At 33.5% G+C, this 27561-nt stretch overlaps 1 protein-coding gene across 6 annotated transcripts in view; it reads right to left on the bottom strand.

Annotated features, from left to right (window-relative positions):
* The window catches only part of PHF14 (PHD finger protein 14), a 208740-nt gene that overhangs the window by 109450 nt on the left and 71729 nt on the right, over positions 1-27561 (bottom strand). For all 6 annotated transcript variants that reach the window (XR_006197137.1, XM_042918919.1, XM_042918943.1 and 3 more), the window contains exons 15-16: positions 3128-3178; positions 2875-2996 (exon numbers count right to left, since the gene is read on the bottom strand). Coding sequence is in view for 5 of the 6 variants with exons in the window: in XM_042918919.1 (XP_042774853.1) it covers positions 2875-2996; positions 3128-3178 (173 nt within the window). In the remaining variant the exon portion in view is untranslated. The remainder of the gene's footprint in view (positions 1-2874; positions 2997-3127; positions 3179-27561) is intronic.

Genomic DNA, 27561 nt, shown 5'->3' with positions numbered 1-27561 from the left:
ATTTATATAAGTCCCTAATGGAAAAGAGTATAATTTTGATCATGTACAATAGAGGGAAAAAACTGAGACACAGAAATGGTAAATTGTCAAAGACCTGAGAAAAACTTAGAGGCAAACTGAAAATAACAGTTGGAAACTAATATTACAGTTAACTGATTAACTGAACTCAATTTCCAATGATATTAAAAAATTCCACATGTAAATTCACATATACACATATACAATAACTGAAAAAGCAAGAAAATAATTAAGAAAGAATTTTTTATATAGCCTGAATTACATAGAGAAGTGTGGTTTCAAAATCAAAGCTGCTAAACAGCAGGTTCTAGTGAGTCATATACATTAGTTCAAAGGAACTTGAGAAAATATATTCAGCAAAAGACTATTAATTAAATTACTACCCAAGAAGTTTAATTTTATAAGAGAACCTAACAGACGTAATAAGTTTAATGTATCTCTGACTAAGCACTGAAATATATCTTTGGGAAAAATAAAGTTTCATTTAAAATGTCTTAAAATTAAAGTTAAAAAATAGCATGTGTACACAATATTTAATACGCAACTTAATCATAAAAGTGTGAACCTTTGTGGGAATGATTTGCAAACAATAATGGTGCCAATTACAAAATAAAAGAGATGTTAAGGGAAATGGCAGATAATAGCTTATACGATTATCTTTTTAAAAAACACATGAAATTCTACATAAAATAAAATTCTTCTTTAACTCAAGAGCAACAGTGCTTAAATTGAATATGTATTTCTTTTTTACAGAAGATTCACATTATAACCATAAAATATTTTATGGCACTGCTTTATATCCAGCTTATTTTGTCCTCAAAAACATTACTATATAATATTTATAAAACATTTAATTCCCTCTTCATTACCTCTTTAAAACCTTTGCAGAAAAACTGTGATGTTATCTTCTTAACAAGGCAAAATCAAGGAAGAAGACTTTGTATATTCATTATTTCTAGAGTAACAAAAATATCTTTACCTTCCAGGAGACTTTCCACCAAATCCCAGACTCTGGCAAGTTATAATAATGCAATTAGGAAAGGAAATTTTATAGGAGAAACTAATTAAATAAGTGATAGGAAAGCCTAATACTATTTTAAAAATTTCAGCTATAAATGAAGGAAGATGGTGCCTACTTTTTTTTATGACAACTATGATATGATGTGTTGGACTCGCTCTTGCTATAAAGTGGTTTTTAAACTAAAAACTGAACATATAGCCTAGGTTCTTTCAAACACATGACCAAGCAAATAAAATAAATAGAAACCTGTAAAAATGTATAGGTCCTACAGCAAAAATGTCATGAATCAACTATCTTGAAAAAAATAAATAAGAGGGTTGATATTGACATAGGTTCAAATAATTAAAAACAGAATAACCAGCTCTCTATGTTTTAAACTATTGTTTCAAATTGATTATATCCCACAATACAACCCTCAACCCCAAGAGGAATTCCTCTAGACTGAATTTTTATTCATTATATAAGACTGTTTTATGGGATTTTTTTTCCTTTTATTTATTTTTACAGTTTTATGCACTCCATCATGTTATGCTTATGCTTGGGATTTCTTTATTCACATAAATCAGAAAATTATATTGTGGTCAGAATTATTCATGTGTATCTTCTGATACAGGAACTACTCTACCCTAAATTTAAATGAGTTTCATCTTCAGGAGAGTGCTCATGACATCTTACATGTACTACTTCAAAAATTACTGACCAAATATGATAGACCTTCTTAACTTTGTTGAAGCACTTTGCATTTCTTCACTGGAATTTTTATTTTCTCCTTATCTTCTTTAATGATAGAATAAAAAAAAAACTCATAAAATTTAAAACTGCATGTTTTTGAGGAATGAAAACAAACAGAAATTTGATTTTTAATGACAAATGACATCATTTTGGAAGCAAATATTTAAAATCATTTAATAGGACTAATATATGTTTCAACACCTTTTTCTTTTTGAAACACTTAATTTCTATGCCCTCAGTTAATTTCATAGTGTTTTATCAAAAAACAATTTTTAAAAGAAATCAGAAAGGGTTCCCTTAACATACCAAAAGACTCTTTGTTACTGTACTTTGAAAGAATGATACCTCTTTTAAATGAGGTTTCCTTTCGTGCCACCTACTCCTCCATCTCACCTAGGGTTTTAAATAAATTTCTTCATCTCAACAAAAGAAACAAAAGGTTAAAATTAACAGTCTCTGCACCCTCAGGAATAGCCACTGTGCAACATCAGCTGAGATTCCTGATTAGCATTATGTCTGATACAAAAAAAAAAAGTACCAAATCAAAACAAAGAAACAAAGAAGAAAACAAAACAAAAAACAAAATCTACCTAGGCCATCTTTTCACTTTTCTTTATTTCATAAGAGAGAAGCATTTAACACATTCATTTTGATAAATGGTAAGGAAGTGCTATTGAAGCTCTTGTCAATAAACAAGTGTTGGTCTTAACATTATTACTAATAAATTTCAACTTTTATAATATGTAACAACTTAGTAATTTTGCTATTTTATGAGATAAAGTAATAATCTTAGTATTAAGTGTTTAAATCAAATTGTTTTTGTGGCCTCTATATACAGAGCACTGTCAAGTGCTCTTGTCAAGAGAAAATTGTTTCTTGTGTTCAAAATCCAGATTTTGAACTCTTAATTACATCTCAATCCAGAAAATAACCATGTGTGGCAGGTTAGTAAGAGAATGAAATGTTTCTGAACTACAGTTTCCACTAAATAAGATTTTAAGAAAGCCCTATACTGTGATTTTTCCCCCATTATATCTGTGATGAGAAAATGATGAAGATGGAACCTTAATGCCCTGAAGACAAAGTCTCAGCATCCCATTTACCTGACAAGATTTTCATTGTCTCCAGTTCCCTTGCAAGTTGCACATTCAGTTCGCAAATCTTCAGCCTTAGGCTTCTTTTGTAACACAGACTGCCTTTGCCTTCTCTCTCTAGGAATTCTTTCCTGCCATACAAGAGAAAACAAAACAAAACAAAACATAAAACAAAATCTGGATATGAGGAAAAAAGAAATAATTTAAGCAAGAAAGTTTTTCAAAGTTTAGACTGTGTAAAAAATGCTTAACTTATTCCAACCTCATGTTTTTCTTCCTCAGGAATGAAGCTTCGTTTTCGTCCTCTGGTTCTCTAAGAAAAAAAAGATGCCACAGAAATATCTAATGTTTAATTAATAATAATAAAAAAATACTCTCTGTTAAATGTTACTGCTTAAGTTAAGGACTTGGAAAATTAGTATTTCTAATTAATACTGTATTCCTCTAGCAATATTTTGTTAACAATTTATCTATGAGAGATAAAAACATAACACATTAAATGTACTTTACAAGTTCTTTACTTTTAAATTACACAACTTTCTGATAGGAAAAATAAGTTCTCCAAAATCAGAATGATTTTTTTCAACACTTTATACATGTCACACAATTATGATTTATCTAGAGCATTTCAATTTTCATAACTTATATGCTTCTATAGCTGAGATGCTACACCTGGACTCCTCCTACTTCTAGTATTCTCATGTGTGTACATACATGTTTGTATAATATAAAGAATTTCTAACTGTCATAAAAAAAGTGGGAGTAAAAGATCTCAGATGTCCCCAAATCCTAGGTGAAATAAAACATGGTATAAATTACTTACTTTAAACGAATTTAGTTGAAAGTTTACATCAATTATTTCACAACATATTTACTATTACAAAGATGACCTCTACATGTTCAAAAATAATATATGGGGTGCCTGGGTGGCTCAGTCGGTTAAGTGTCTGACTTTGGCTCAGGTCATGATCTCACAGGTCATGAGTTCAAGCCCATTATCGGGCTCTATGCCACCAGCTCAGCGCCTGGAGCCTGCTTCAGATTCTGTGTCTGTCTCTCTGCTCCTTCCCTGCTCACACTCTCTCTCAAAAATAAACATTAAAAATTTTGTTAATAAAAAAGTAATATAAATACAATGGTATTTGCAGCCAATATGTTAAAAATCTTTATTCACATAGGACAGCCTCCTGTAGATGTGTAATCCCCATGTTCAGACCACAGCTCTTTAGAGAGACTAAAAGAGAATGGAGGCACCATTCCCACAAATTATTTTGCCTGACTGTTGAGATCAAGGAACATTCCCAAATTAGAACAGGTACCAATAATTCTAAACAGAAATGATGTCCAATACACTGATGTCTTCCTAAATTACTCTCATTTCAATTCTTCATAAAACTGAGTCCACTGTCATTTAATAACATTGCCAATTGCATACTGTTTAATCTACCCCTAGATAACCAAGCATTGACTAAATTAGTCGTTCAAAGGAAGTAAATTTATAAACTATATGTACTGCTAATCAGGATGTTCTAATTACATTATGGAATAAGTTAGAAAAAGACTATATCCAGGAAAAGGCTTTAAATGCAGGCCCTACACATTAAGGAGGGCACTTGCTGCCATGAACACTGGGTGTTGTATGTAAGTGATGAATCATTAAATTCTATTCTGAATTCTATTCTGAAACTAGTATTAGGCTATATGTTAACCAACTTGGATTTAAATAAAATTAAAAAAAAAAGAAAAACGAAAACACACAAAAATATATTTTCTCCACACATATACACAAAAAAAGAAAAAAATCTTTGAAGTTTCTGACTGAATTTACTGCCAGAGTCAATGAATTATTCACCTTTGTAACTCTGGTACACAGGAAGCAAAGTATCTGGTACTAAGTAAGCACTAAATAAACAGTGGTTGAATAATGCATGGATAAAAAAATTTAAGATAGATAAAATAATTAAGAGTAGGACCTACATATATTCATTCTTACTTCCAAAAAACAGTACTGAGCCTTGCTCCTCAAAATATCAGTCATGGCCCATAAATGCTGGCATCCCCTGGGAGCTTGCCAGAAATGTAGAAGCTCATGCTCACTTCGACATACTGAATTAGAGTCTGCCCTTTAACAAGATCCACAAGCAAATTATACACACATTAAAGTTTGAGAACATCAGTATGAAGAGTCCTTAATACTGACACTTATCCAGGTTTCACCTATAACCCTGAAGCTAGCTCTTTACATATTCATCTTTCCTTTCTGTGACATTCCTGTTCTTTATGCTTTAATTTCTGTCCTCTGACACAATTCATCACAAAACTGGTAAAAGCCTTGTCCTATTCATCTTTCTTGATTTAATTAAAAATAATACAACATGTACTACATTAAAGCTCAATAAATTTGTTTTAATCAAATAAGTGGGTAGATTGAAACTCATAATTATACTAGATAATACAAATGATAAAACAACTGACAAAAAGGATAAATTACTGTTCCCTTCTCTACTGATCTATTTTTAATTTGCATAATTTATGCAATAAGGTCATTTCAATAAGGTGATCCAAATAACCAATATCAAAGGGGAAATATTGAAATTACTCATTTGAGTCCCATAACATCTAAGAATCCCCAAAAGGCCTTCACACATTCCCCTATTTTTCTTCATTCAACTCATCTTTAGGTAATGAAGTAGCAATTCAGTTTGTTTCTTTATGTAGTAGTAAACTGCTACCAGTAATTGGGGTTCTTTTTTTGCATAGAAGTCAACTACTACCAGGTTTTTAAATTATCTAACCATTGAATTAATTTTTGAAATATATATGTGAATGTCCTAAGTTCATGTTTGCAATTCTTTTGAAGATATACAATAATTTAACATTTCTGATTAATACTTTAAATCCTTAAACCTCTCATATGATTGCATCAATTGCAAGTTTTTCATACCCACACTGTAATTAATATCATAAGGCATAAAGCCAAGAGGTGATACCATCACACAATGGCATAGTTGTATTTCTCAATAAATTTCTTATTTAACCATGTATATGTCTTATGAAAGTGCTATTTTTTTCAAGTTTATTTAATTGTTTTGAGAGAGAGAGAGAGAGAGAGAGAGAGAGAGCATCAGAGAGAGGGAGAGACAGAATCCCAAGCAGGCTCCGCACTTCCAGCGCAGCGCCCGATACAGGGCTCGATCCCACGAACCATGAGATCACGACCTAACCAGGAATCAAGAGTCAGATTCCACCCAGGCTATTTTTTTAAAGTGCTATTTTTTAAAATGTTTATTTACTTATTTCTGATGGGGGGGGGGGAGAAAGAAAGAGAGAGGGAGTGCGCACACACATATGTGTGCATAAGTCGGGGGTGGGCATAGAGAGAGAGAGGGAAACACAGAATCCAAAGCAGGCTCCATGTTCCAAGCTGTCAGCACAGAGCCAGATGAGGGGCTAGAACTCAGGAACAATGAGATCATGACCTGAGTTGAAGTCAAATGCTTAATGGACTGAGACACCCAGGCACTGCAAAGTGCTATTTTTAAAATGAATATATTTATAATTACCCAAAAGAGTCATTTTAAATTAAGTATACTTATTACCAAATGGTAATCTTTGATGTATTCCTGTGGTAATTTTAAATAACAAAACACAAGTAACATAAAAAATTTCCAGCCAGAAAAAAAAAAAGAAGTGTTATAAACAAGATGAAATTATAGCATCTTAGAGCTCTGAAAAAGCAGTCCAAAGAAGTGACTTGATGATTACAGCTGATAACTGACAAAGGCAAACTTCAAACTCAGGTACATCAACTCTTAATTCAGTAATTTTTCTTGCATGGCAATCCAAGGTTAATAGTATAATCCCAAGTAGAAATGAGTAAAATTATTACAAGAAAGCAAATCTCTTATTTCCACTTGAATACTTAAATAAATTATAACAGTGTGATGCCTAAAGGAAAAATTCTTGTATTTTGAAACAAGTAGAAACTTCCTTCCAATGAAGAGGAGACTTCAATACCTTAAAATGACACTATAATCTACCCAACTTGGCATTCTATACAGTACAATGACTAATAGAATCCAGTACCAAAGTAAAGTACAGCAATCTTCTTTTTTTGACATTTATCACACCAGTAATATTAAAAAAAAAATTAATCCAAACACAGTTTTTTGCAATACCAAGTCCTCCAACTAGGGAAATACTGGAAATTGTTTTTTGCCCCCTAGGTTTTTTTTTTAATATTTATTTATTTTGAGGGAGATAACGCATGCATGTACACATGGGATAGGAGCAGATAGAGAGGGAAAGAGTTTTCTTTTCCTAGTTTTAATGAAGTGGCAGCCACTGTAATAATGACAATTCATAACTGCCTACAATCGCAACAGATAAGATATCTTAAACATGGTGTCCCTGAAAGAATCAGAAAATGTATGGGTAAGAGTTAAAAAGGGAGAAATGATGCAAAAAGGAATAACAAAAACATGTTTAACTCATGCAACAAATTTCAATTATCCAAAAGCTTGCTCTATCTTAGATATATAGAAATATTCATAACTGGGTGGTCATTTCATGATATATATACATTGAGGCTGATGTTATTTTAGAAGCATAATAATAATAATAATAATAATAATATGCAGGGTGAAAACAGCATGTGGAAGAAGGAAGAATTTTATTTAAAAAGTATATGCTTTAGAACTTAACACAGATACATTATCTAGAATTCCCAATGATAGAGGGTTCAATTGCAAATTTTTTTCTTTGAACCTCACTCCAAATCTTGACATATTTCTGGTTTTTTTCTGTGTTGTTATTTTGTTAGAATTTTATTATTACCTAGGGAACAATGACAATCTGAGTTGCATAGATCACATCTACCTAGCTCTTTATCTGCCTCTGGTACATTTTTTCATTTTTTTTTTAAATGTTTATTGATTTTGAGAGAGAGAGAGAGAGAGAGAGAGAGAGAGAGAGAGAGCGCGCACAAGCAGGGGAGGAGCAGAAAGAGAGGGAGACACAGAATCTGAAACAAGCTCCAGGCTCTGAGCTGTCAGCACAGAGCCTGACGCGGGGCTCAAACTCACAAACCATGAGATCATGACCTGAGCTGAAGCTGGACGCTCAACTGACTGAGCCACCCAGGCGCCCCAGTACATTGAAAACAGAAGGTGATAAAATATCCACAAAGAGAGTGTGCCATGGTATTACAGACAATGTATCTAAGTTAAAAAGGAATAAAGTATTTTTACCTACCAAGCATCATTTTAATAGTTTATTCATCCGAAAGATATAATTAAATGTTTCAGTAATTTCACTAACATTTGGACTAGAAAACATGCAACAAATTTTAATTAATTCTTTAGCACTGGGGTTATTTTAATTTACAATGAAGCTACATTCATGATGATTTTCACAAGGTTAGAATGATTCATTTGACAAATGAACTAAATTTCAAACTAACAGACAGTACCTCAACATCTTTGATATCACTAAGATGGGTTTCACATATTCATTTGTGTGTTTTCTCTAAATTTAACATGTATCTTTTTTTCACAATTAATAAACTAGCTATATGTGGTTAGAAGAAACATAAGGAATGCCTCCCTGTGTAATTTCTACATAAAAAGAGAAAATGGTTATTCGTGAACAAAATTCTAAATTCAATGTTAATTAGGACAATCAGGTCAAACCTTGAAAACCTGTTAAGCTAAAATTCGGATTTATGCTGAGGAATCAATGCCAGCAACTGTGTGGCAGTTGTACAAAATCGTTCAATATAATTTTTTTAATTTTTCAAAATAAATTTATGTAACAAAATTCCTTAAAAAATAAGTATATGTTTTCCAGTCATAAAACAATATATTGAAAACAATTACTTATTAAAGCTCATATGATATTCAAAATAAAATAAAAACTATATACGTATCAACAAGCACCATCTGTTTCTACTGGCTACTGGCACATAACAGATGGAATGGTGATCACCAAAAGTGAGTTTTCCCCCTTCTTGTCAGTTGGCTATGGAGTTTATTTTTATCTAATTTAATTTTAATGGGGTTAGGAAAATATGTAGAATGAAACTATGACTGATTTTTCTTAACACTATAAATTAAAATAACCACACGCCTAATTAAAAGTAGAAAACAAATTATACATTGTACAAATTAATAAATAAGGATCTATAAAATCGTTCTCATGAATGGTGGTATATTCAAAATAAGTAAACTCCTGAAGCTCTGACTATTCTTTGTTGTTATTCTACATTCCAGGAAGTAAATAAAAATTACAGATTTCCAACAGGCAAAAAAAAAAAAAGCACAGCATGAGTCTTTGGGCTCTGAATAGATTATCTGAGCTAAGGATACCCATAGTAGATCCCTTCCAAGTAAGCCAAAGTGAGTTACATACAGTCAGTTCAACACAAAACTTTCTGCCAGGGTTTTTTCTAAGGATCTTTAACAAACAGAGGCTATACAATCTGTTTAGTACTTCAGAGGTCACTTTAAGTCTAATAAGAGACTCAATCTCTGATATCTAAAGCCTCAATACATAACCCTTTATTTCCAGAACTGTAATAATTTAATTTAAAAAGTATAAAGATGACAAGTAAGTTAAGACACAATGCACAGTAATCTTTAGTCATTTCAATAGGGCTGAGTCCACATGTTTCTGTTTCCACTTAAATTAGCATCAAGAATTACACATACACACACACACACACACACACACACACACAGATATAAACAGACAAAAAAACATATTCTGGTTTTTCAAATTCTTAGGATATAGGTTCTAACGTTGTTAAATAGGCTACTATTTTGCATGTGTAAAATTAGTTTAAAAACAAATGTAATGAAAGAACACTCTAGGATATTTGATTATCTCTCGAATGAAGAATGCCACTTGAAACAGGCTATTGACTTCAGACTTTAAGTTAGATGGAAAACAGTTTAACCAGGTGCTTAAGTTTTTTTCTTTTTTTTTTTTCAAAATAATGATCTATAACAAAAGGTGCCCCCTGAAAAACAATATGCTTTTAGTCAAAGTTGCTAAAAAGTACTTGGACTTTTTAATGCATTTATTTTCCAAAAAAGGAGATCTATAAAACAAAATAAAATGTATGAGATAGGAAAAAATGATGAGACAACTTCAAAGAGAGTAGAAAATGATGCATGTGTGTAAAAGACTATGAGAAGATAGGTCCCAATAAGTCCTTTGGCACTTGTATAAAAAGATGAAAAGTCACTAGATAATATAAAGTATAGAGAAAATGAAAAGAAAATCTGAATGCTTTCAAGTTACATTAAAGTTATAAGAAAATATGCCAAAAAAGTACAAACATCAATTTTAAACTAACTTCAAAAGGGACATAGGTAAGCTAATTTATATTTTCTTCAAAAGCAATTACCTCGCCTAAAAGCAAATGAAAAGTTTCCACATAAAAAAATAATGCAGAGAAAATGTCTACATAACAAGGTACTTACACAAAAGTAGCCCAGGCAGCCTTTGAGTAATTACATAGTTTCACCAATGAAATACAATTAATATATAAGGAGAAACGGACTAATTCCCTTCTAACCAATAAAGGACAAGAAAAAAAAAGACTCTTCCAAAGTACACTAGCTTCAGGTGCATAGCTATTTTGAAAGATGGAAAAAATTCATTTGTGAAATACTCTGTAAGTACCCAGTGTGAACCAAACCCTGTAGAAGTAGATAATACACCTAAAGTAGTTGCCAGGACAGCTCCTATTCTCTTGGGATTTCAGGTCCACTAGTCTACAGATCTTGCTCAGATCTTTCAAAATCTCAACTATAATCAAAATTGTTCCTGAATTTAGAGTAAGTACTTTTTAATACAGTTAATATAATATAAAACTCTACATTCACCTTAAAGATGGGTATAGGGAAAAAAAAAAAAAAAGATGGGTTAAAAAAATGCCTAACAACAAAAAATTCTCAAAAAAAAAAAATGTAACTGGCAACTCTCAGGCAGGAATGGAAAAGGAAAGAATTCATTCAGACTGGCAAAAGGATGAAAAATATCAAGGATGGTAGCAAAAGCATTACTAAAATGATTAAACATAGTATCCAACTAAGATATTGGAATTTTAAGTGAAGGCAAGAGGTATGTGGGTAACTAGGACACTGTATAATTGTGACAAAAAAATGGCTATTGGACTAGGAATGTTAAAAAGGACCCATGACATAGTGAGGTCAAAGGAATTAGGATTTAATCATGATTATTTCACAAACATCTTAAAATTAAAATCCAGTATTATTTCATATAATCCCATCTCTGTACCCATTTGGAAAACTCTTCATAAATATCCCTGATAGTCATATAGCTTCAACTATACCCAAGAACAAGGAAGCACGTTTTCATAGTAAGATAATTCTAATTGTTGTTGGTACCAGTTTTACTGTCTGAACTTATCCTAGCATTCAAGTAACAAAAGTTTAAATATTTAAAAATAAGTTGCCAGATCTCTATTATATAAAGGGTCTCTGTCCATTTATTAAACTAATAACATAAAAACAAACTTAATTACAATTGTGATAAGGACAGCAAAAGAAAACAGTGCTATGGGAATAATCTTCAATTATTCCTCAGAGTATCCTTCTGGAATTTGACTATAATATCACATTGGATTTTGCTTTCTTAGCTCATATGAACTAAAATTAGGGATGAGGGCAATAATAGATTATTTAAAGCTGTACAACAGATGTGTAATCTCAGTCATTTTTCATTTGCTTAAGAGTCCAACTAGAAACATCACTTTAGCCATGTTACATAGCACAGATAAAAGAGAGGGAAAAGGTGCTGCATCATTCTTTTCTTTTTAAAATATCATCAGTGTCATTAGCCAGCAAAGAATGCAAATCAAAACCATGAGATACCACTTCACGCCCACTAGGATGACTATATAAGGACACAAATAAATGTTAAGTATGTTAAAAAAAAAAAACAAAACTAGGGTCCTCATACACTGCTGGTGAGAACAGAAAAGAGTATGGCCAGTTTAAAAGCAGTTTCTCAAATGTTCAAATCAGAGTTATCCTAGGACCCAGCAATTCCACTCCTAGCAATACAACTAAGATAAGTGAAATCTCACGTTCACAACAAGGCCTGTATGTGAATATTCATAGCAGTATGATTTATAACAGCCAAAAAGTGAAAAACAAAACAAACCCACATATATCCATCAAGTAACAGATGAATAGATAAATTTAAAAATCCAGTATATCCATATAATGGAATATTACACAAAAATCGTAAGAAATGAAGTATTATACATACCATAACATGAGTAAGTCCTAAAATATTATGGTAGGTGAAAAAAATGCTGTCATAAAACACCACATATTATTCCCTTTATAAGGAATGTCCAAAATAGGTAAATATACAGTGACAGAAAGTAGATTAGGAGTTGCCCAGGGCGTGTGGCTAGGAGAATGGAGAATAGCGTCACTGGTAATGGGTATAGGAATTTTGGTGGGAATGGGGGTGCGGGGAGGAGTAGAGCAATAAAAACGTTCTAAAATTAGGGGCGCCTGGGTGGCTCAGTCAGTTCAGTGTCTGACTTCAGCCCAGGTCATGATCTCGCAGTTCACAAGTTCGAGCCCCGCGTTGGGCTCTGTGCTGACAGCTCAGAGTCTGGAGCCTGCTTTGGATTCTGTGTCTCCCTCTCTCTCTGCCCCTCCCCAGCTTGCTCTCTCTCTCTCTCTCTCTCTCTCTCTCAAAAATAAATATAAACATTAAAAAAAAAAGTTCTAAAATTAATTGTGGTAATGGCTGGACAATTCCATGAATTTACCAAAAACCACTAAATTACAACATTAAATGAATGAATTGTATGGTATGTGAATTACAGCTCAATAAAAGTTATAAAAAAAATCAGCCATAAGTTGATCATTTTTAATTGTAGCAAACTTTAAAGAATAATGAACCAATTTTCCATTACTGCTTAAATGATTTTATATTTAACTTACATCCAAATAAAGCAAAAATGCCTTTCAAAATCATTTCAATAGCCATCAAGGTTGAAAAAACTAATTAAGCACTACAAAATTCATCTACTGACTCTACATCATTTACGCCTTTTAAGTACTTATGTGATTTAGACTGGGATCACATGGATAACCCTGGTTAATCTTCCTATCTCCAGATCCATAACTAAATTTAATCATACCTGCAAAGTTCCTTTGCTATGTAAGGGAACATATTTACAAGGTCTGAGGATTAGGACGTGGACATTTTTGGAGGGCCATTATTCCACTTACCACACTAGAAATCAAATGTATACACAAACACATTTATTAAAGCTATCATCCTATAGATGGAGATGAGGCATTAACAATGACTATTTGAAAAAAATACAAGTAACACTTAAAAAACAAAATCCTGAAGTAAGTGACAATCACACAAACTATATAGATAAGAAATAAAATGCTACTTTGGTTTAAAATTCAGCAACATAAAGGTATAAGGGATTTTACTCCCTCCCTATGCTGTCAAGAGATTACTCCTCTCCCACCAGACACAGGGGGCATATCCTCTGGAGAAAAAAAACTAAACAGACTCAGGACAATGGATTATCAGGCACAGAGAAGCGAACAGTGAGACAGCAAAACAGAAACCAGAAGGTTTAAATGGAATTCTGTTTCTGAACTGTGAGACCTTTAGCCCTTTTTTCCTTACCTGTCCAGGAGTCTGGCAGTTAAAATTATACCTACCAGTTAAGAGATAAGAGAATAGTTCTACTGAACTGATGTAGAAAACATCTACAGATACTGACATTTAAGGTGTTCTCAAAGAATACGTCCCCAGATCATAAAATCACAGCTATAGGGAAAACGGCTTAAATTTAATTACCATATATATTATATATATATAAAATATATATAATATATATATATATATATATATTATACACACACACACACACACACACACACACACACACACACACACACACATATATGGACATCAAAGGATCCCCAGGCTTCTGAAAGCTTCAACATGAAAGAGACAAACACAAACAGAAATAAGGATCCCAGAGGAAACAAAGACAATGAAGGATACAAAAGAAAACTGAAAAGTAATTACAATAAATATTCCTAAAGAGATAAAAGAAGTTTTTGCCATCATGAAATAAGAACATCTGTTATTAAAAGAAAAAGGAACAATGAAGGTACATACACATCCCAAATCAGAAATTTAGTAAAACAGTTGGAATATAAAGTTGAGAAAATCTCCCAGAAATTTAAAAGAAAAAAAGAAAGAAATGAATATTATGATTAAAAAAAAATAAAATCAGAGATCCAATCTAGGAGCACTAAAATACAATTAGTGGAAGTTCCAGAAAAAGAAAATAGAAAAAGAGAAGGATAAAAATTACCAAAGAAATAATAAAAATTCATTTCTCAGAACTAAAATACATGAGTATTTTAAACAGAAAGGGTTCAGTGAGCTCCCAGAAATGAATAAAAATATACCACACCAAAGAAGATACTGAATCATACCACTGAATACAATGGAAAAAGATAAAAAAGCCGGGGAGATACAAGACAGGGGGGAAAAAACAGAGTTACAAAAGCAGAAAGCAATACTTATAGCCAGGAGTCAGTCAAGTGATACCTTTTTTTTTTTTTAAAAAATGTAGGGGCGCCTGGGTGGCTCAGTCGGTTAAGCGTCCGACTTCAGCTAAGGTCGCGATCTCAAGGTCCGTGAGTTCGAGCCCCGCATCGGGCTCTGGACTGATGGCTCAGAGCCTGGAGCCTGCTTCCGATTCTGTGTCTCCCTCTCTCTCTGCCCCTCCCCCGTTCATGCTCTTTCTCTGTCTCAAAAATAAATAAAAGTTAAAAAAATTTTTTTTTTAAAAATGTAATATTTTATGCACAGCCATATTACTATTGAAGTGTAGGGTTTTTTTTTAATTTTCAAGTATGTAAGATCTCAAAAATTTACTTCTCACTAACCTTTACTAAGTTATTGAAGAAGTTGCCCCATCAAAATAAGGGAATAAATAGAAAAAAAAGTTTTTTTTAATGCAAACAACAAAATATTCTACCTATGGGAGGTTAAAAGGAAGTCCCATGATGATGAAACAAAGTCCAAGGATGACACTGAAAAACAAACTCAGATGAGAGCTGGAGGAGAAAGGGCTCCAGAGGAAAAATCCAAGATTTTTTTTTTATTTGATATGGCTGACCAAATAATGCACATATTGTGCATTAGAAATATTTTGGGCGCCTGGGTGGCTCAGTCAGATGAGCATCCGACTTCGGCTCTGGTCATGATCTCACAGATTGTGGGTTAGAACCCCATGTTGGGCTCTGTGCTGACAGTTTGCTCAGAGCCTGGAGCCTGCTTCAGATTATGTGTCTCCCTCTCTCTCTGCCCATCCCCCCATCACTCTGTGTCTCTGTCTCTCAAAAATAAATAAATGTTAAAAAAAAAAGGATTTTACAAAGAAGTGGAAGATTGTAGCAAGAGTTGCTTTTAGATTCAAAGAAACTAAATAAATTGAAAAACAATGGAAGGCAAAGGAAGTCATTTTTAAAACTCTATTCATGCCTTCCTTTAAAAATAAACTAAATGAATGAGAATCCTTAAAATTTAATTCATCAGTGGGATAGTCAGTGTATTGTTTCCTTCAGTGTCTGCCTCACCCTGCCTACTCAGCCTTATAACAGCAATAGGGTAAAAAGTGTTCATAAAGTGAGAAAGCATGTTTCTATTATTGTTAAACAATATTTTATCTTTGGGATGTTACTATCATAAAGAAGTCAGTATAAAATTGGCTAGGTAAAACAATCAAATGTCACTTTGAAAATAGAGCAAAAGGAAAATTTCAAAAACATAAAATCTTGGAAGCAAGTCAACAGACACATCTCATGGCCCATTTGTTGAAAAGTGTCTCCTGGAAGCATTCATAAAGACAACCAATAATTATAATAAAGGTAATTTCCAGAAAGGGAAAATAAAAAAAAATAACAATAAATATGGTCTTTAAAAATACAACAACTTTTATTACATGTCATGAAGCCTAATTACAAAGTACTACCTTCCCTAGATTCTTTGAATATCAATGTACTTTAACTCTCTAATCAATTAAACAGTGTTAAGGATAAAATAATAAATGCAAATGTGAATTTTAGTTGTAGAAAAGACTGCAGATTATTTAACATATTTTATAAATGAGGATACTGAGTACAACAAGGTATAAATTGAAGTACTTCTCCAAGGCCACACAAAGGGTTATTGGTGGAGTATGAACTACAATTCAAATCTACTATGTGCCAGTCCAGGTACTTTCCACCCCACATTATGCTATCTTACAGGTTTTGATGTTATCTAAAACACTCAAGAATTTGATTTTTATACCATCTTCTACTTTTTTTTTTAATGTTTATTTATTTTTGAAAGAGAGAAAAAGAGACAGACGGAGGAGCAGAGAGAGAGGGACACAGAGGATCTGAAGCAGGCTCTGCGTTGACAGCAATGACATTTAACAGACCAAGCCACCCAGGCACCCCTACCATCCTCTACTTTTTAAAGGGGATGATGCTACCAAAAAAAAAAAAAAGTCTAGAGAGGAAAATATGATTATATTTTAAATGGATAGTTACTTTCTAAAGCATAATTATAAGTCATATCCATAAACAAGGTATTTCTAATTGAATAAACAGAGGAGCTATTTAAATTTTAAAAATTCTTAAATCAATCAATACATCAGAATTTCCTTAGCACAGAAATAATTAGAAGAGAAATGAAGTTTCCTAAAAAAAAAATCTGCACCTATTTATCTAAAAAAATAAAATAGTGGATATATTAACATTTTTGCTGAAAATGTGCAACACTCATTAATAATTAATAATCTTAAGTGATAAATGAATCTGTATTAAAACTAAATTATTAGGATTTGATCTAATTAACTTCTCTAAAATTTTGTCCAGTTCGTAATGCAAGAGGATTTGCTATCAAATTGGCTATTATAAAAACATGTTGTGGGGTGTCTGGTTGGCTCAGTCATTGACCTTGGAACTCTTGATTTCAGCTCAGGTCATGATCTCATGATCTCACAGACCACGGGATCAAGCTCCATGTCACCGTGGAGCCCACTTGGGATTCTCTCTCTCCCTCCCTCCCCTCTGCTCCTTCCCGGAGCCTCACACTCAGGCTCTCTCTCTCAAAATAAATAAATAAACATGTAAAAAACAAAAACAAAACATATTGTAAGAAAGACAGCTATAGGTATAATGATACCTAAATTTTTACACTAAATTCCCTGTATTCCCTAGTTAAATTACATTTATTTCAGGGCCACCTTTTTATCAGTATACCTCCTTGATGTAATAGACCATGTCTTCATTTTGGTGTTCTACTCAGGATTTGTTGGCAAGTGCCTTACATTAGTAGTTGCTCAAGAGATACATGTTGAAAAAAAATTAACCTGGTCATTGTTCATTAGTAGGACTAGGAACCACAAATAAAGACTAGAGAGTATGAAAAGACCTGGATTCCCACACAGCCAATTTTTATTGCTTAAGACGGAGAACTATTAAACTCTGAAGTAAATATGACTAAAGCACTCACAAAAAAAGATAACTACTTACAGCTTTGACTATTACAAAGGAAATACAACATAAATTTGAGTTCCTATATATTATAAGCAAAAGTTTATCTTGAAATACTGTCTTCTCTTTACTGGACTCTGAAGGTTTACAAAAGAGGACAACATAGCTAAAGATCAAATAACTGAGGTTAGAGATTGTGTTGCATCCATCAGAAGTTACAATCTACCCTCTAAGCGATATGAGATAAAGCTGAAAATGAACAAATCAAAGTAGATGAAAGAACTACAGAATTACTGGGATCTCAAAGGTGTGAAAAACAAAATGATTAACTCTTAAAACTAGAATACTATAAAATCATAAAACACACTATATGATACTAGATAGTGAATGAATCACAGATCAGTAAAACAGCAACTACAAGGTCAATAGGATTACAAAGTTGTTTTGGCTCAATGACAAACAACCTTGAAAGGCAGAAGAAAGAAGATATTACCTGAAACTAGTGAAAAGGAGGTACTGTAATAAAAATTCATAGTTGAAAGATTAAAACCACATAACATTTAAGAAATTCATTTTTTTTTCACCAAATACAGGAATCAAAGAAAAACACTATATGTGAAGTATCAGCATTTTACATTTAAAAGTGGGCTAGGTATATAAATTAATTCACTGTCCTATAAGAAGGTTTTCATGCAGGAGAAGAAAAGCATTCTCCCAGTACAAAAGAAGCTAAATTATATTATGAAATGAGATTCCAGTCCCAGAGACTAAATATTTTCATTCCTATAATGAAACATACATAAAAAAATTCCCAATTATTATTACTGGCTATCAATGCAGCAGTGAAAACTACTAGTTTTCTCCAGATTGTATAATTAGACATGTGAAAGTTACTATTTTATAAAGTAATATTACCCTATGTACTGAATATATATATTAAAAGCATAGGCTCAACCCTAAAAAACTGCATAAAAGCAGACTTCTGAAATAGACACTGGCAACAGATGGTACAAATTGTAGGAATTCTACAGAAAAGAATTGCTTAATGTAATTTAAATAAAAGGAGCTCTCTGCTGAAATCTTTGTGAAAAGCCCTTTACACATTTGTGTAGCTTCTATAAATAGAAGAACAGTGGAAGAAACTCACTGGGTTAACAGAGGCTGACCTAACATCTATCACAAGAAACTTTTTTTAAGGTTCTCTACTTCACCCATGTTCCTTCCTTTTAATTAACTAAAAAGAAAAAAAAAAAGAGGGAGAAAAGAGAAAGAAAAAAGGAAAGAAAAAACCTGTGACTAAAAACCTGTGACATAAATGAATGGCAAACATTGTGAGGGCTCAGCTGGACATTCAGCAAGTCAGGGAAGCAGTTAACCCTCTCTCTATTTTAAAACACTGCTGAGTCTGTAAAAATTCCAGGTTCAACTTCTTTGACCTACACTGAAGTTATCCTTTTGGTATTTATAATTCTTTAAGTCACTGTCTGTATTTATGCTGTTAGTGATTATTTTAATCATCTTATCAAGAACTTATTGCATGCTCTGCACAATGCTCAGAGCTGGAAGAAAACAGATGAAATATTATCAGTCTTCAAAGAGCAAAGAAAAGGGAGTGAGGGTAAAGGAGTCTGGAAATGTCACTTTTTAGATCACCTAACACTGCCAAGTACTACATTAGGCACTTTTAAAAACTGCAGTTGGTTAGTACGCTAGATTGTCTTTGGTTAATCTGACACACACCTCCATCACCACCACCATCACCTTACTCTGTTTAAGGCTGGAAACCACATTTCCCATAGTCTTCCCCCACACGCTTCTGTCTATGGTTCCATGTTAGTGACCACAGATTTGAAACATTTAAGTGAAGACCATTTTACTCAGGAGGTCATGGGAGTCAAATGCCTGGCTTTTTCACATGCTGTGCAGCCATATATTCCTTTCCATTTGCTCCCAAGTCATAGTCCTGGCAGGCTTTGCAGACTTCCCCACAAATCCTCATTTTTCACCTACCCAACAGTATTCTTAGGGCTAAGATCTTCACTGTCAAAGTCTCTGACCTGGTGTCAGCAACTACAGGACTCGGAGCTTCAAGATAAATATTTCACTGACAATTTCTCTGATGTTTGACAGAACTCCTCTGACCAGTGGTGACAGATTTCTTGACATCTACAGCCCCAGATATACCAGCAGTGGTATAACCCCCTAATTCCCCACAGAGTGAATTCCGTTTTCTTGATCAAACCCTTAGTCACTAAGCTGCTGAAATCATGAGAAGCCTGTGATTCTGGCCTTAGGACAAGTGCCAGGAACAATCCTACCCAGAAAGGCAGCACAATGAGTACTTAAAAATACGGGCTCAGGAGCTATCTGATTCCCGGCTCTATCATTTAGAAGCTGTATGTCCTTCTGCAAGTTACTTGACATCTTTGCCTCAGTTTCTAAATTGTAAAATGGCAATGACATTAGTAACTACTTCGTTAGTACAGTAATTACAATTAATATAAAATACAAAGTAAATCACAAGTAATGGGTAAATAAAAAAATGCTTTTCAACGCTTCTCATTCTGATTTTCTAAAACCAGATCATTCTTCTTTTACTTATTAATACTTTAATAGTTCCATGTTACTTGAACTATGCCCAGATTACTTTTCCATATGACTCACTGATCACCCTTTCCTTTTTTTGACAGATACACCAAAAGAAATGTCAGAAAATCAAAGTTCAAAATATGTACCCTTGTAATAAAGGCAAATTCAAGGCATGTGAATTAGACTGGGGGAGGGTAATGTTGGGAGGAAAATCAAAGGAGACTTTATAATTTTGAATTTCTTTTAACAAAAAGTATTAACATATTACTTTCACAGCTAACATTCAATTTAAAAATAATTCTAACATTCAGAATAAATGTTTAAAAATAATGATACCCTAACAATACAAGATAACATGAAAATATCAATCAGAGAAAATGTCTATGTTTGTATAGAAGTATTTTCTGAAAATGTAATATGATTTCATTCTTACACTTAAAAATAGCTCTTTTAACCCATCATTTTTAAACACCAAATTTCTAGTGCTATCATTTTTTTCAAGTAACTTTTCTGGATAATCTTTTAACATCTTTGGATAGAAAAATAAATTAGGAAAGTAACAGTGACACTGGGACTACATACATCTATATATATATGTTTTAAGTTTATTTATTTATTTTGAGAGAAAGAGAGTACAAGCAGGGGAGGGACAGACAGAGAAAATCCCAAGCAGGCTCTGCACCAGCAGCACAGAGTCCGATGCTGGGCTCAAACTCATGAACCATGAGATCATGACCTGAGCTGAAACCAAGAGGCGGAGACTTAACTGAATGAGCCACCTAGGTGCCCCAAAAAGCATCTGTATCTTATTGAGATACAGATCTTATATGAGATCTACTGTCTCAAAATATGCTGTATTCGTTCATATTTCTATAAATCTTTATTAAGGAAATCAGAGTAGAATAAAATGAAAAATGACTTTCCTCAGGATCTAAATAATAAAAATATATTAAGCCTTGCCAAAGTGGTCTATTACCCATTGCACTCTCTGGCTATGATAAATGGAAACTTCCTGTCAGCAGTAAAGAGTGGATGCCATTCTTCTAATAGCAGCCTTGTTCGGCACAAAGCAGGCAGTGGAGCACAAAAATTGAGTCCATGGGCCCATCTCTCTTAACACTGATCAACCAAATGAACAAATCCAAAAGATATCTGTTGCTTAATCAAAAAAGCTAAGATGCAATAAACCAAATGTTTTAGGTGGATTTGGAGTATCTAGTTAGGCAAAAAGACCACTGTGTACTTCTCTATCTTCACTGCCAATATCAAAGTATATACTTTTTTTCTACAGCAAGTTTCATAGTATTTACAATTTAGAGGGAAACAAGCAGACCAACACAGAAGAGCAAAATAAACATATACTGGCAGCCAATATATACACATGCTGCCAGTGTACTTAGAGATTTGCTGCTTCTAATTTTTTCTTTTTTTTAATATCAATTTCCTCAAGGTAGAATAACCTTCAAACAGTTTATTAACTTCTATACTATTGCACTGTGATTAAGCACAGTGATGCCAATGCTCATATAAGCTTGGGGGGGGGGGTTGGAATTCACACTCAGCTCAAAGTGCAAAGAAGTGTTGAATCTCATATTTTTTTAGTTAACTTATTCTTGAGAGATAGAGCATGTGTGCATGTGAGCAAGAGCAGGGGAGGAGCAGAGGGAGAGAGAGAAAATCCTGCACTGATAGTTCAGAGGCTGACAGGGGGCTCAAACTCACGAACCATGAGTTCATGACCTGAGACAAAATCAAGAGTTGGACGCTTAACTGACACGCCGGTGCCCCCGAATCTCATATCTAATGTGAATAAGCTCAGGTACACAAATTAGTAATTGGATATATGCCTGCCTTAGAGCACCATATTTCCAATGACACTACCAAAAGCCAAATGTTTGACGACTCCATTTGTACCTCAACTAAACCTCTAAATCTCTTCTACAAACCTTAAAAGAAAAAACACAGGTTCTTAATTCAAACTATCTGAGTTCAAGTCTTATTCTGCTTACTATCTATAAGATCACAGGTAGGTTACTCAAGCTTTCTGTGTCTCACTTTTATTTTGAGTGAAATAGGTGTTATAATACTCAAATACGAACTTATTTTTTATAAGAGGGAGTAGGCTGGAGAATTAGTACAGTGTCTGCATATGAGGCATACTCAATAAATGTTAGGTTTTACTACTAATTAAACAATCTTGGATAAAGGTAAACTAATCCCTCATGTCCTCTTCTGATTTACTGTCCTTTGCAAAAAGTAATGAAGTAAAATATCCAATGGTCAAATAGTAGGAAGAAATAAAAAATAATAAACTGGTTGGGTTTACTGGCATTATGGCTAAACAGAAGTTAATAGTAGCAACATACAAGAATTTGCTCAAATATGCCAACATGTTCCCTTCTTTCCTTCTTTTGCTCCTTTACTACCACAAGAATGTTACTTTTACATGTAAAGATATAAAGTATACGAAGTGAGAAAGTAATAGCAGAGGTAAGAAAAGTTGTTCATCAAAATAGGACTTCAATCTATGGCAGCCATGATCCTGTATGCATATATGTCTATGTATATACATACACACACACATATATATACATATATACACATAGATACATATGTGTTTGTTTGTTTGTTTGTTTGTTTTGAGAGAGAAAGAGCATGAGAGGAGGGAGAGGGGCAGAGGGAGAGAGAGAAATTTAGGCAGGCTCCATGCTCAGTGCAGAGGCTGACATGGGGCTCAATCCCACAACTCTGCAATCATGACCTGAGCTAAAATCAAGAGTTGGACGCTTAACCGACCAAGCCACCCAGGCGCCCCTCATTTTATACTTTTGATGGTTCTTGGACAACTCTACAGAGACAGTCCTTCAAAAAAAATAAAAAATTAAAGTGCTGTATGCCTAATTATAAAGACTGAATTTTTAAAAACAAAATTACTCTAACCGAATATTAATTCACATATCCCACAAAAAAGACTTTTGAAACTAGAAAATTCACTTTTACTAGCATGAAATAATCCAAACTATTTTTCTAAAAATTATGCTAGCACTATAGCCCAAGGGAACATATGCTTAACAGAAATGGTAGAAAGTTGTAGAACAAATCAAAGTTGTAAAACAAATGATCATTTTAATAGTTTTATTAAGTGATACATTATTTTGAAATGAGAAATTAAGGCCTAGGACATATGTCATGAATTCCCTATGTCACAAAGGTAAATCTTCCTCAAAATTTTGATAGAGTAATATGACTACTGTGAAATGAAGTACACTTTGATCAATAATGGCAAGAAAAATTAAAACTAACAAAAGAAATATTTTTTAAAATTTTCTTAATGTTTATTTATTTTTGAGAGAGAGAGAGAGACAGAGACAAGCACAAGCAGGGGAGGGTCAGACAGAGAGGGAGAGACAGAATCCAAAGCAGGCTCTAGGCTCCAAGCTGCCAGCAAAGAGCCTGATGCGGGTCTCCAATTCATGAATCACTAATCACAACCTGAGCAGAAGTCAGACACTTAACTGACTGAACCACTCAGGCACCCCCTCAATAGATTTTGTTACTGAGAACCTTATGCATATTATATCTAGTTTTACAGATGGGGCAGCAAAGGCCCAGGTATCTTAATCAAAATCACACAATCTAGTTAATAGGATGAGGAGGGAGGAAGAAGAAAATGAACATAAGTTGATGTTAATATGTCCCAGACATCATGATCGGTACTTTATGTAAATTATCTAATTTAATTTTCAAAGCAACTGTAATAGGCTGAATACTGGTCTCCACAATATCCATATCCTAATCCTCGGAACTTGTAAATGATACTTGATAACAAAAAGAGACTCTGTATATGTAATTTAGCCAAGGATTTTGAGATGAATTCAGGTGGGCCTGAATCACAGAGGTTCTTATAAGAGGGAAATAGAAGATCAGAGAGGAAGCATATGTGAGTTTGGAAATGAGGTAAAAGTGGTGTGAGAAGAGGCTTGAGCCAAGGAATATAGGTGGCCTCTAGAAGCTAGAAAAGGCAAGGAAATGGATAATCCCTAACAACCTCTAAAAGACCAGTCCTGTCAACACCTTGACTTTAGCCTAATAAAACTGACTGGAGACTTCTGGCCTCTAGAACTGTAAGATAATACATCTGTGTTATTTTAAGCCACCAAAATCATGGTAATTGTTATAGCACCTATAGGAAATTCATACAGCAGCCCAGCTGGGGAACTCAGGTAAGGATTAGGTAATTTGTTCAATATCACAATACCTCTGTAATAGGAAGTTCAATATGGGGCACCTGGGTGGCTAATAAGTGTAGTAATACATGTACCAAAATAAAAAGTATAAGTAGAAAAATACTAGGAACAAGAATTGAAAAATTAAAAGGAGAGATAAATCAGTTATTTACTGTGAAAGATACTTGGTTATACATACAAATGAGCTGGCAGTTAGATACCTAGATTCCCATAATTAACAGTGTGCTAAGAAAAGAAAGTAAGCTGCCTCATTTTTAACCATACCGTCTAATTAAAATGTTAATATATCTCTGAAACAGAACTGATAGGATAAAAAGTTAAAGTAACAATAGGAACTCAGCCTAAATGGTAAGATCAAAATCAAGATGACTGAATCACTCTCCTCTGCATCTCTCATTCTTACATTCCTCGATCAGGTACTTGACCAATAGAATAACCTCATCAAAGATTTTCTGAATTGCTGTATGGATTAATCGGGGGGGGGGGGGAAGGAAGGGAAGAAGGAAGCAAAAAATAAGAGTAATAATGATAAACATTATCCAGATAGTTATTTTCTAACTTCAGTCTGCATAAGAATAAAACCTAAAAAGTCTGCTTAAACCAACCCCTAATTCTAAGTTATTAGTTCTTGGATGAGTCCAAAACCTACATTCCAACAAACACCCCACAGATGACCTTTATGCAAGTAATTCGTGGCCTCTAGAACATCATTTCCAAAGCTGGTACCACTCAGCACTATATGATACAATAAAAAATGGTCTTGAAAAAAGTGCTCTTTGATAAAATAGGTTAGGAAAAAGTTAAAGTAATCATTATTCTAAACAGTAGTGTTTCTCAGACCTTGAGTATACATTTGAATTCCCCCAAGAAAGAAAGTAATCATACTGTATTTCCTAAAATTACTGGCCATAGAATCCTTTCTTGTGTTTTACCCACACACATCTACAAGAAGACTAAGACTTTTACACAAGAAAACAAGAGACAAATAATACAGTAAAAGGAATTGGAATAAATTAGAAAATTCAAAAGCTTCCTTATAATTCCAGGCTGTAAGAACAAGTAAACTAAAAGAAAATATGATCCTCTTTTATCTGAAATAATACTAAACTATGGACACAAAAATATCACTATAATATGTACAAAATGTCCGTCTCTGGTTAAAGATGATAACACTGGTCCTAAAGATTTCTTTAAACAGTAAAGAAAACGATGTTTCATAAAAGGATAATCTTTGCAAACACAGACACATGCTTTACTCGAATATCTTAATAGCCACATTGAAGTTATTGGCATTGAAGTTACAGAAAATGTATTAGAAATGAGCAGGCTTAGGGCGCCTGGGTGGCTCTGTTGGTTAAGTATCTGACTTCGGCTCAGGTAATGATCTCACAGTTTGTGGGTTTGGGCCCTGTGTCGGGCTCTGTGCTGACAGCTCAGAGCCTGGAGCCTCCTTCAGATTCTGTGTCTCCCTCTCTCTCTACCTCTGCCCCACTCGTGCTCTCTCTCTTTAAAAAAAATAAACATTAAAAAAATTTTAAAAAAGAAAGAATGAAAGAAAGAGAAAGAAAGGAAGAAGGAAGGAAGGAAGAAGTGAGCAGGCTTGAAGGAAAATTCTCTCTAGTTTATTTGTAAACAAAATATATTTGTGAGGCCAAAAAAAATTGTTTTAAAATAATGGGAATTATAAATAAAACAATTTCAAGTTGATTAATTTAGAGCATTGAAAAACAACTGTTTAAATTATCTGGGAGACAATTTCCACATCTGTTTCCTCAATTTCAAATAAGCTCATAACACAAACTGAAATACTCGAAGTAACTTCTCTTATGATTAGATTAAATGTGTTATTACAGATTAAAGAAAATTAAAGAAATTAAAGAAAGCTGTTACTTTAAGGAAAAAAGAAAAAACTCTCTACAACTAAACAGGTAACAAAACAAAGGATGACAACTAACCCTAAAAATAGCTACATCTTGGGATGCCTCAGCTCAGGTCTTGATCTCAGGGTCGTGAGCTCAAGCCCGGCCACTAGACTCTGTGCTGGGCATAAAGCCTACTTTAAAAAAAAAAAAAAAAAAAAAAAAAAAAATCTACATCTCCTTCAGGAGGAGGCAGATTTTTCAAAAGTATCTGCCTTGGTCCAGAGTAAGAAAGTAAAAAATGTCTCCCCAGGAATTCATAACTGCAAGCCAGCCTTCACTGGATTGGGGCAGAAATTGACACTATTTACATAATGGAAAAAGACACACACACCAAACTTATTTAAAATGGTCTTAGGTTAGGGGTGCATGGGTGGCTCAGTCAGTTAAGCAGCTGACTCTTGATTTTGGCTCAGGTCATGATCTCAGAGTTCATGAGACTGAGCCCCATGATGGGCTCTGCACTAACAGCATGGAGCATACTTGGGATTTTCTCTCTCCTATCTCTCTGCCCCTCTCCCCACTAACTCTCTTTCTCTCTCTTAAAATAAATAATAAACAAACATTTAAAAATAAATAAAATAATAAAATGGTCTTAGGTTAGTACACCTCACCGGCACCTGGTAATAACAAATATAAATACTTTCTGGAAGAAATTGTTTAAACTCTAACCTCAAAAATTTTGTGATGAGAAATAGACTAACAACCTCATAGAAAAATCGGAGAAGACTTGCATTTACATTTCCTAATAGATAAAATACATAGATACTCAAAGTCATTAGTATTGAGACAAATACAAAATAAAATGATATGCTATTTTACATGTATTGCATTGGAAAGCATTAAAATATTGCACAAAATAAGTTTAGGGAACAATAGTAAGATTATTCATTGCTATGAATATAAACTGGTTTAAAACACAGTGGAATTAACTAGCAAAACTGAAGACGCACATATCCGATAACTAAGCAAATGAACACCTTGGTATATATCCTAACTCCTTGTTAGCATGCTGCAGGAGACATTTACAAAAATATTCAAAACAGAGTTGTTTACAAAAGAAAAAAGATGGAAACAAAACTGCCAATCTAAAGAATAAAACATATGATCTATTGTTTTAATAAAAAATACTACACATTAGTAAAAATAAATGAACTGTAACTACACAGATCAGTATTTATGAATCACATCAACAAAATTTGGCTAGGGGCACCTGGGAGGCTCAGTTGGTTGAGCATCTGACTCTTGATTTCTGCTCGGGTCATGAGCTCATGGTTCGTTAGTTCAAGCCCCTCATTTGGGCTCTGTGCTGACAGCACAGAGCCTGCTTCAGATTCTTTCTCCCCCTCTCTCTCTTCC

The sequence above is a fragment of the Panthera leo genome, chromosome A2 (assembly GCF_018350215.1).
Source record: "Panthera leo isolate Ple1 chromosome A2, P.leo_Ple1_pat1.1, whole genome shotgun sequence".
Classification (NCBI taxonomy): domain Eukaryota; kingdom Metazoa; phylum Chordata; class Mammalia; order Carnivora; family Felidae; genus Panthera; species Panthera leo.
This window is presented reverse-complemented; position numbering and strand designations above follow the sequence as displayed.